This window comes from Periplaneta americana, chromosome 16, assembly GCF_040183065.1.
Source record: "Periplaneta americana isolate PAMFEO1 chromosome 16, P.americana_PAMFEO1_priV1, whole genome shotgun sequence".
Taxonomy (NCBI): Eukaryota; Metazoa; Arthropoda; class Insecta; order Blattodea; family Blattidae; genus Periplaneta; species Periplaneta americana.
In genome coordinates this window covers 45,480,594-45,492,105 of record NC_091132.1, presented here as the reverse complement: position 1 = coordinate 45,492,105, position 11,512 = coordinate 45,480,594, and the positions used below count along the sequence as shown (strand labels likewise).

The 11,512-nt window shown below is 33.5% G+C and overlaps 1 protein-coding gene across 1 annotated transcript; it reads left to right on the top strand.

Annotated features, from left to right (window-relative positions):
* The first annotated feature begins 3,896 nt into the window (after nucleotides 1–3,896).
* On the top strand, nucleotides 3,897–10,661 carry LOC138691386 (cuticle protein 7-like). The gene is made up of 3 exons (XM_069813298.1): nucleotides 3,897–4,040; nucleotides 5,491–5,610; nucleotides 9,954–10,661. The coding sequence occupies exons 1-3, from the start codon at nucleotides 3,897–3,899 to the stop codon at nucleotides 10,308–10,310; spliced, it is 621 nt and encodes a 206-aa protein (XP_069669399.1). The 3' UTR covers nucleotides 10,311–10,661.
* The last annotated feature ends 851 nt before the right edge of the window (nucleotides 10,662–11,512 follow it).

The window sequence follows — 11,512 nt, the reverse complement described above, 5'->3', positions numbered from 1 at the left end:
GCGCTTCTAACTTTCAAATCTAAATCAACTAAAGACTACCACGAGGAGATGGACAGCACTGTATTTAAGAACTGGTTCATTAATCAATTATTACCAAACATTCCTCTCAATAGCATCATTGTAATGGACAATGCCCCCTATCATTCAACAGAACTCAATAAGGCACCAATTTCATCAACACCGAAATCTGAAATGCAGTCCTGGCTTCGTAACAATAACATTGAATTTGATATACGATCCACGAAACCTGTATTATATGAACTTGTAAAAACTAAAAAAGATAATTTCAAAACATACGAAATCGACCAAATTCCGACAATGCACTCCCATACTGTAGTGAGACAGCCACCATACCATTGTGATTTAAACGCGATCGAATTAATATGGGGGCAGGTTAAAAATGACGTTGCGAAGCGTAATATTTCGTTCAAAAGTAAAGATGTGAAATTGTTGTTTGAGAGCGCTCTTGCAAACGTGACGGAAGATAATTGGAGAAAGGCCTGTGAACACGTGGAAAAAGTCGAACAATTTTATTGGGAGAAGGACGGACTAGTAGACGAAATTAGCGATCGATTCGTAATAAATTTGGATGACACGGACACGGACGAGGAACTTTCTGGCGGAGAGGAGTCAGAATTTGAAGAGGAAGAGAGTGCCGCCGCTGCTAACTCCTGGTCGCTGGAAGGAGTGTCGACCATACCGCCGTCACCATAAATGAGGGTAGAGAGAGATGGTGAGTATTCTTTCTCTTTCTAAAAGGGACTAGACAAGTAAATCCTCATGGACTGTAAGATATCAACTGGTACTGGCATCTACGAGGGCACATGAAGACCTACTCCACGAACTACAGGTAAAGAGAGCAGATATATGGATGGAGTTCTACGTCATGGACGCTATGATGAACACAGAGTGGAAAAAGGCCAATTACGAGCTGAGATATGTGATGACGTGCTTCGCAGTCCACGGGTTCGATTACAAGTTATGTAGCGTTGAAAAATACTACCAGCCGAATGATCACTATGTATGTAAGTTCTGTAGATACATATGTGACAGAGACCGTGTAGTGAAGTGCAAACGAAGAACAGTGTCACTAACAAAATTCTATGAATCGTAAATTAAGATGCTAAATATGCACATTGTGCGCTCCTTCTCCTTCTCCTTCTTCTTCTTCTTCTTCTTATTATTATTGTTATTATTATTATTATTATTATTATTATTATTATTATTATTATTATTATTATTATTCATTCATTCATTTAGTGTTCTGCCCTAGGGCAGGTCTTTCACTACAAATCTAGCTTTCTCCAGTCTTTCGTATTTTCTGCCTTCCTCTTTGTCTCCTCATATGATCCATATATCTTAATGTCGTCTATCATCTGATATCTTCTTCTGCCCGAATTCTTCTTCCGTTCACCATTTCTTCCAGTGCATCTGCTTTAGCGACAAACCGCTGATATTATCAATTATGAGAAAAAATTATACTTAATCTACATCATCAGTTTTCTCCAACACATATTTACCCTTCTCTATAACAGTGCGACTAATTGAGAAGTAGCGGAAGTATTTCAAAGTCTGTCCATTTGTTATATCTTTTGTTCTGATATCCCGTGGTTAAAAAGTTCGCTTACACGATCAGAGAATTGTAGGTAAGATATTTTTTAACGGTAGTGTACACGTTTATCATCACTTTAATATTGTGGAACTCGCGATCACAAAATCAAACGAGTGGTCACACAAGTCTATAGCTGCTATCGATGCCGAGATATTACTAAGAGAGGCCGTGTTGCACGGCGAATTTTATAAGCAATTTCGGCGTCATCATGCCTGTAACAAGGGGAGACGATGCCGTTGCGCATGGTTACACAGGCTAGACTGGTTCATGGTTTAATTATTAACAAAATTAGCATTCGGCTCTGGCCATAGCGTTGTTACAGCAAGCATTTGAAAATCTGCCCCTTTTTGTTTTCACCACAATGAGTATCCATACTCGGTATCTCTGCTCTCCACTATTTTCGAGAAGTAGAGTGATGCGCATGATGTCTATCTTCGTCTATTTGCCACGAATCATAAGTTTATTTTTCTTCTCAAACACTCACTTATTAATGTGAACCACTGATCCCCCCCCCCATATTATAATTATTAAGCTAATGACACTTCTTTGGCCCGATCGTATATAAAATTAAATCCTTTGTGTGGAGAAAAGGACTCCTGGAGACACATTTTATCCCAGTGTGACGAAACGGAACATATCCGGAGAAAATATCTACGACCCTCGATGATAAGTCAGAATAGGGGGTCGCATGTCTTGACCTCATGGGAAATAGAGAATCCGAACAAAAGATTGGATTGTTCTCTTGAAGGCGAGACAGATTAGAACTTCAGCTGTTGAAGTTTATGATACGAACTGACGAAGGGATAATGGTAACTACTCAATTATGCCTGTTTGTATGTTAGGTTAGAATATATTATATAATGTGTTTTGTTTGTGTCATTTTCTGTGTGTTCTTTTGGAGAGAGGTTATTTCTAATCATATGTAAGGGGTGTGAAACCTACAAAGTTGGTCTTGTTTTTATACAGCACATACGGTCAAAAGACCCATGCATTGGATTTAAGAGGAAATTATGATAGTGTAATAATAATAATAATAATAATAATAATAATGGCTTTATTTAACCTGGCATAGTTAAGGCCGTAAGGCCTTCTCTTACACTCAACCAGGATTAAAACTTGCTTACATAGTTGAAAATAAAACTGGATCAGAATTAAGTAATTACATACTGATACAATTTAGGTACATAATGAGATCAAAAGAGGTAGTTACATAAAAATTTACCTCATAAAATAAAAATAAACATAGTGTGGAATACATATTAATGTTGTTGGAATCAAATACGAATCACATAAAAACAGAAGCCGATAATTCAATAAAAAATGTACACAGTAAAAATAAAAATAAACACATTAGTATACATATTAGTATTAGATTAAAAGTAGGATTTACATAATTCAACCAGAAAGCGACAATTGAATAAAATGTACACAAAAATTGATTATTAATAAAAAAACAACACAGTGGGATACATATTGGCGTTAAGTGTGATAAATAAACACGATTTACACGATTATACAATAAAAATAAGAAACAAAAAAGAAAATAAAAAATAAAAGTAAATACAGTTGAACACATTCTATTAAATATTTGCAACGCGTTAGGTCTGGCAACTCATCATAAGATATTTTTCTAATTTACATTTAAAGGAAATTAAAGTTCGGCAGCCCTTGACTTTAGGCGGCAGAGAATTCCAGTGACAAGAAGTAGCAACAGTGATACAGCAAGTGAGGGGTGACAATTTGAACATGAAGGAGGAGTTTCGATGCATTCCATGCAAGATGAAACACCTATAGGCCTATAAAGGACATTTCCCTATGAAGTAGTGCATCTGCATGTATAATATTGCTGAAAAAATCCATGTATCTACTTTCCCATATAGAATTAAAGAATAATTCTTATCGATCATGTAAGGAACAAACTTAAAAAAAGCCACTCAGATTATATCACTGAGTGAACACTTTGCTGTCGGCTGTTGTGACAACCATTACATCAACGAGTAAAAGGCAGTACACAAAAATGCAGTAAGCATCTAAGCTCAAGTGCATTATTAACTGTCATGTTAGACCTATTTTCAGTTTGTCCCATTTTAATGTCGGTCAGTTAATTACAGGTTGTAATACGTCCCAATATTTGCGTAATAAAAACATTCAATACTTTTTAGGTTAAATGGCAATCACGCCTTGAGGAGGTGTCTGTCGTCATGTAAGAAGTTACTAAATGATCTTACACGTTACATGGAATGTGCATGGAAGGATACAGCAAGTGAGGGGTGACAATTTGAACATGAAGGAGGAGTTTCGATGCATTCCATGCAAGATGAAACACCTATATAAAGTACATTTCCCTGTGAAGTTCTACACACTAGCTGCTACTAGTTCGAGAGCTGCATTTCTTCTTTACAACCTAGTCCTAACTATGTCTTACACGGTAAGTTAGAAACCATGACTGTGAGAAAGTTACTTTTATTTATGATTAGAATTTAATTTCTTCTCATATGGAGAATAATATACTGATAATAAAAATAATTAATATTAATATCAGATTATAGTACCTAGGCTACTAAACAAGTTAAATTACATTATTCATAAGACGTCATCAAACGCTATATATGTTAAATATATAATTTTAGTATGATTCGCAAAAAAATAAATATATTTAAATTATTATAAAAATGCCGAACATTTGTAGAAAAAATATCTGAAAGAAAGTGTAGGAAATAATTAAGAAAGAGGTACGTATTCTATAAATTCGTTTGGTTGAAGTTTCGAATAATCCCAAGAAATAGTTAGAAGTACAACAAATCATTTTTAAAATATTTAGGACATTGTGCTCAAGATTGCGTGTTCGATCCCGGCCCAGGTCGATTGCATTTAAGTGTGCTTAAATGCGACATGCTCATTTCAGTAGATTTACTGACATGTAAAAAACTACTGCGGGACAAAATTCCGGCACACCGACGACGCTGATATAACCTCGACAGTAGCTAGCGTCGTTAAATAAACCACAATTTTTTAGTACATATTTAACATATAGACATTTTTTATAACTATTTTGTAATATCTGTAAATTTCCCACATTGTTATTAACGTAGAATATTTTTATTTTAATTAATTTATATTTAAAACTATTATAGCAAGCCAATGAATTTTAAGTTATTTCAATTTGTTCAAATCAATTTTTAATTTCATGGACAAACTGAAGATAATATTATTAAACATTGACTACTAATAGTTGAGTTATCGGAATATTTTATTAATACTAAATTTTCAACTAATCATTTTATTGAACTTTATTTTTGTAGGGTATAATTGAAAATAAGAGAAATTAGCTTGTCATAATTACTGGCTGAAGAGCAAAGAAATTGTAACATGCTTTAATTTAACAAGATCAGTTAAGAAACTATTAAATATAATTGTAGTATACATTTTTGGAAAATTACATTACCATTTTAAATTTTAAACCTTGAACTACAAAATGCATGATAGTGCAACTGATAATTTTGTGACATTTACAATTTCATAAAAGTATACCGAGTTCTGTATCAATTTAATTTGCAAAATTATTATTGAAAGATAAATTTTTATATGAATTGATTTTATTTTAATTTCCAATTTCAGTAAGCTCTGGTAAATAAATAAATAAAGATTGTATTTCCTTCATGCGTTTCACGAAAAAAATATCCTGAGTAAAATACTGAGTAGGCTACTCACTTTCAATTTTGGAAGAAATATATTTCGGACAATATTTTATCGTTGCATATTCGTATTCAATATTAAGACGTGAATGTAATAATATTTGTTTTTGTTTATGGATAAAATAATACCAAAAGACAAGGAATGGCAATAATATAAATGATCACAATCTTTTGTCCTACTAGATTTTGTTCCTCGTTGCCGTGGCGACGGTCGTACTCGCTGTTCCTGTGGAATATGAACATTACGAAGAAGCCCCAGCAGCAGCTCAGCAACATCATGAAGTGGAAGCCGAGGAACATTATGTAAGTTGCATATATTTTCGTCTGATCAGTGACTAATTCAGTAAATATTTATTGAACTTTCATTTAAAATCACAGGAAATATTATGAGACAATGAAAAATGTAAAGCGAAAATGACCGAATAAACCATACTGCCTATTGAAAACTTGATCAAGATCCTGTCATCCAACATACATTTTCCAAAATTATTCTGGAATCTGACCCTTTTTTCAGAATCTATAGAAGGCTGTGGAGACTTGAGTGGAACAGTTGATAATTTTTTAAGAAAATAATACATTCTGATCAACAGAAAACTAAGTGCAGTGTATACTATCTCAAGAAAAACACCGAGTATTTTTATAAAAAAAAATGCTTTACATGTAACCAATAGGAATTATTGAAAAAGACATTAATCCTGGAACACATTTTGTGAAATAATGTTTATACGACCAAAAATACAGGGTGATTCACGAGGATTTACCGTCCTTCACAGAGCTTATTTCTGAAGATATTTTGAGCAAAAAAGTCATATAAACATAGTTGATATTCTCAATATTTTCAGAGTTACACTAATTTAAAGTTGTTTGTAAAATACGTTTTTTTCCTTAATTTGAAGGTAAAAGAATAATACAAATAGAGAATGAACCATTCAGAAGTATCATTTCTTTAACTGGCAAGTATTATGAAGCTAAAAGTGTCCTGTGAACTCCTTAGTTGCTTCGTACAGACATCTTTTTCTATTTTTAACTAGAAAATTACATTATTCTTACGCATTTATCACAAAAATTATTAGAAATCACACCACTTCCACGACTTAATTATTTGTAGTTTAATTTTGCATCCTAATTTACAGTCCTGGAGAGTTTACAACACATTTTAAAAAATGTCGCCGTCCGCTTGAGTACATTTGGCCGCACGCTTGTGAACGGCACTCGTCGCTCTACGTAACTGCATACGGCTATCTTTGATTTCCGTAGCGCTCGCGCTGGCTGCTGACTGCACGCTGACCAAGATCACGCGTTCACAGCAATGCGTTCCAATAACGAAATGTAACTCTGTAAATATTGGGAATAGGACCCATGTTTATATGACATTTTTTGCTCAGATTGTCTTCGGAAATAAGCTCCGTGAAGGACGGTAAATCCTCGTGAATCACCCTGTATATTGAGAATTTTGAGTTTTTCAATTAAATTAAATGTAAAATGTAGCAACGCTGCAGGGCATAAATAACTGTATTTTACTGTTTTCAGATATTTTTTTATACAAATTTGTGAAAAATTAGTTACAAATTCATAAAATAAGCCACATATCTTGCTTTTGGGATTATTTGTGTCTCTTTTCAATCACGGTTCAATAAAGTAAACTACAACCAGTGCTATCATTTGCAGTGTGACAAAGGAACTGAATTGTTACGAAACACAAGACATGTATCTATAATAACAAAATGGTCTCACTGTATTTAGAATATCATTCAAACACAAATATCAATTTTCTAACTCTTTTGATCGTAAAGACTACGTAATAGAACGATTTAGAGCTAACAAGAGTGGAACTACTAGCAGGAAGAGCTCGTGATATTTCAACCATTTGGTTTTTCGGCTGCAGCGAATCTGAACACGAAATACGATTATTTGCTTTCTTCTTTTCATAGTTATAAATATCATAACTTAAAATATGGAATAACATTTTATTGGAGACTCCTTTATTTGTTTCATTATGAAATACCAAAATTGTATTTATGGGCATAAACATAATATGTATAAGTCTATGTAAACGTTCTATAATCGACACCGAGAAAAAATTGAAGACAAAACAATAAATATGAATATTTTTTTTGAACTCTATTAAATTTTATACTATAACATTTTGCAGGAGTTGTAACTGTGTTAATTTGTTTATTACGAAACTATCTTATTTTCTCTCTTAACTTCATAGATTTGAGGAAATAAAGAATTGTTAGTCATTTATTGGATTAAGAAATGTGAATGGTAACTGCTTGCACCTCGAGGGTATGTCATCATTTTCATTAAAATGTCTAAATTACTTAAGTGTAACGAAAAGATCCATTAAACGACACAAATACCATAAGATTAAGTTACAAAGTTTAGGAAGAACTGTGCCATTACGCAATAAGACCTCAGAGAGTTTCTTGAAAGTTGGACACTTTCAGAGACATGTTATGTGTCACTTAAATGAAGATCATTACAGAAATAATTTCAATTGCAGTTTATTTTTCTCTGTGTTATGTTTGTAACGTTAGCATCTTAACACACAAACAAATACAAGTTAACAAGAGTAGCCTATACAAACTATCATGCAACAGTTGCAACGACTTCTATATTAGATAGACTGGAAGATCATTTCAAACACGTTACAAGGAACATATCACACCCATAACAAAACTATACAACAATTCAACCTATGCAGAACACATCACACAAACTCCAATCACAATTACAGAAACATAGACAACGACATGAAAATACTACACAGTCAAAAAACCAGAAACTTGATACTGTAGAAAAATATGAAATTTACAAACATACAAAAACACACCCCAGTACATTCTGAACACTCAACTCAATTCCAAAACACACACCTTTTCGACACAATCATGAACACACCCCACCATGGAAACCATAAGATAGCGCGGAACCTTCACTAGGCTTTGGACAATGAAGGATAACACTTCGAAATTGGTCAGCCAGGTAATTTCATAAAAAGTTAATACAGTAAAGAAGTTGTAACGTTAATTATATTGTATTGTATTTATTAACATTCCATGGTATTCACAGCTAGAATATGGAACAAGTCAAAAAACTTAATACTACTATAATGTCTTAATTTATAGTCATAGTCTAGTTGAAATACTTACAGATCAGGTTTACAATATAGTCTACTAATACAACACAGAGTTTTAGTATCAATTTCATGAAGAGTTGTTGAATGTCATGAATTCCCTATAGAATAGAAGACGCGAGAAATAAGGCACTTCTTTAATTTGGCCCTAAATAATTTTATGTTTTGAGTTTCATTTTTATATCTATAGGGAGGGTATTAACAATTTTTACTGCCATATAACGCACTCCTTTTTGATAGCACGATAGACTTGCCGATGGAGTATGAAAGTCATTTTTTGACCGCGTATTAATACTATGAACTGTTGAATTAGTTACAAAATTTTCATGATTATATACGAGGAAGATTATTAATGAAAAATATACTGACAAGCCATGGGCATTATTTGTAGTTTTTTTTTAAATAGTCTTACACGATCTTAGATTTGGCACCTACTATTATTCTAATTACTAATTATTCTAATCAGCGGTAAATGAACGTTCCGCCTAATATTGAAAACATAAGCAAATGGTAGGTATAAAAAATCTCTGGATTCTTTGATATTTCAATTATATATATATATATATATATATATATATATATATATATATATATATAGCTGTTCAATCTTGTAGATTTAAATTCATAAAATATGAGTTTAGAAGCAAGTAAAGCGATCGGTTTGGAAGTAAATCCCGAAAAGACAAAGTATATGATTATGTCTCGTGATCAGAATATTGTACGAAATAGAAATATAAAAATTGGAGATTTATCCTTCGAAGAGGTGGAAAAATTCAAATATCTTGGAGCAATAGTAACAAATATAAATGACACTCGGGAGGAAATTAAACGCAGAATGAATATGGGAAATGCGTGTTATTATTCGGTTGAGAAGCTCTTATCATCCAGTCTGCTGTCCAAAAATCTGAAAGTTAGAATTTATAAAACAGTTATATTACCGGTTCTTCTGTATGGTTGTGAAACTTGGACTCTCACTCTGAGAGAGGAATATAGGTTAAAGTTGTTTGAGAATAAGGTTCTTAGGAAAATATTTGGGGCTAAGCGGGATGAAGTTACAGGAGAATGGAGAAAGTTACACAACACAGAACTACACGCATTGTATTCTTCACCTAACATAATTAGGAACATTAAATCCAGACGTTTGAGATGGGCAGGGCATGTAGCACGTATGGGCGAATCCAGAAATGCATATAGAATGTTAGTTGGGAGACCGGAGGGAAAAAGGCCTTTGGGGAGGCCGAGACGTAGGTGGGAGGATAATATTAAAATGGATTTGAGGGAGGTGGGGAGTGATGATAGAGACTGGATTAATCTTGCTCAGGATAGGGACCGATGGCGGGCTTATGTGAGGGCGGCAATGAACCTTCGGGTTCCTTAAAAGCCATTTGTATTTGTTTGAGTTTAGAAGGGTATTGAATAGGTTTTTAATATTATATAAAAATTAGAGGTTCTAAAGCCAACAAATAAGTAAAAATGTTAAAAGATGTCTTTTATATTTATTTTCTAGGATTACGCGCCTGCCCATTACGAATTCAAGTACGCTGTTAAGGACGAACACACCCACGACATCAAGGAACAGCACGAAAAGCGAGATGGCGACAAAGTCGAAGGGTACTACACACTGCTGGAACCTGACGGCACCACCCGCACTGTCCACTACACCGCTGACAAGCACACCGGATTCCACGCTCAAGTTGTCAGGTCCGGACATGCCGTTCACCCTGTCCACCAGGAGAAACACGTGGAGGTTGCTCATCACGAGGTGGCAACACCCGAGTACCAACATTATGCTGAGCCTCAGGTCTCACACCAAGAGCCTGAATATGCAGCATCCAGCTATAGTAGCACACACACTCACCACTAACACAACAAACTGTCGTCCATACTTCATGCATCACATCACAGGAGTTATTCCGTCATATCACTGAACACATCAGGACACCAAGATATCAGATTTCTTCACTGAATTTCACCGCATTCCTTTTCACATATAGACCAATGAATTCATAATTTATTTCTTATTTTCATGTACATAAACACTTCATGATGTACCGGTACCTTTATAATAATTTGTTTTCTGAGCACATATCTCTCGCTTTAAATGTTGTTTGAAAGAAAGCATTCATTCATATTTGGTGTAAAATAAGTATATATGTGTATTTTGTGTATGTGAAAGATTTTCTGTTGCTGAAAATAAACGCTTTTGTATAAAAGAGTATGCTATTTCAATCTTCATGTGTTCCTAGTTTACCATTACCTCCTTATATTGCACATCGTTTATAGTTGTTTGAGATACAAAGATTCTCTTTTTGGCACGAGTTTGTGTCATATTATGTTTTTTCTACGATAGAGCTAATTTACATCAAATAAATATTTCAAGTGGGAGAGGATATAAGATCACGGCCACCTAAACTCAGAACCATTAAGAAATAAATATCCTGTTTTATTCAAGAGCTTTTTAATTAATAAAATTATGTAGGTTAATTTTGCTTAACACAATTCTTGTTTTACTGTACGATTTATAAATATACATCTACTATTAATAATGGATTAATTTTAATCGCACATTTTCAAATGCCTTTCGGGTTACGATAGCATTGAACTTAGAAAATTCAGGCGTACCGTTTCCTTTTCTGGAACTGTACTCAGATGCATCGCAGCATTTCCTGGAAGTACAAGATTGATAAAATGGAATTAATGCGAAACCTATAGTTATTATGTCAGCAGATCCATTATAATTGGTATCCACATTTTAAGGAGAGGTAGCTTACATCATTGGCCTGCAGAAATTTAGCGAAATTAATTTTTTTTATATTTGAGCTACTATAAAAGCTATAAGAACAACACTTTTCATGCTTAATAAACATACATTACACTTTATAAAACATTATTCTGAATATTAAAATAGCTAATAATTATCTGTAAAAAGTAATATCAAATGTACGTATTTTTTTGCAACCGTGAAGTATTTACATAATAAAATATGCAATTAATTAAATAACTGCATGATTCTTTTACTGAAATGTTTTAAAGACCTACTTCAACAACCTAGTCTAGGATATTTTA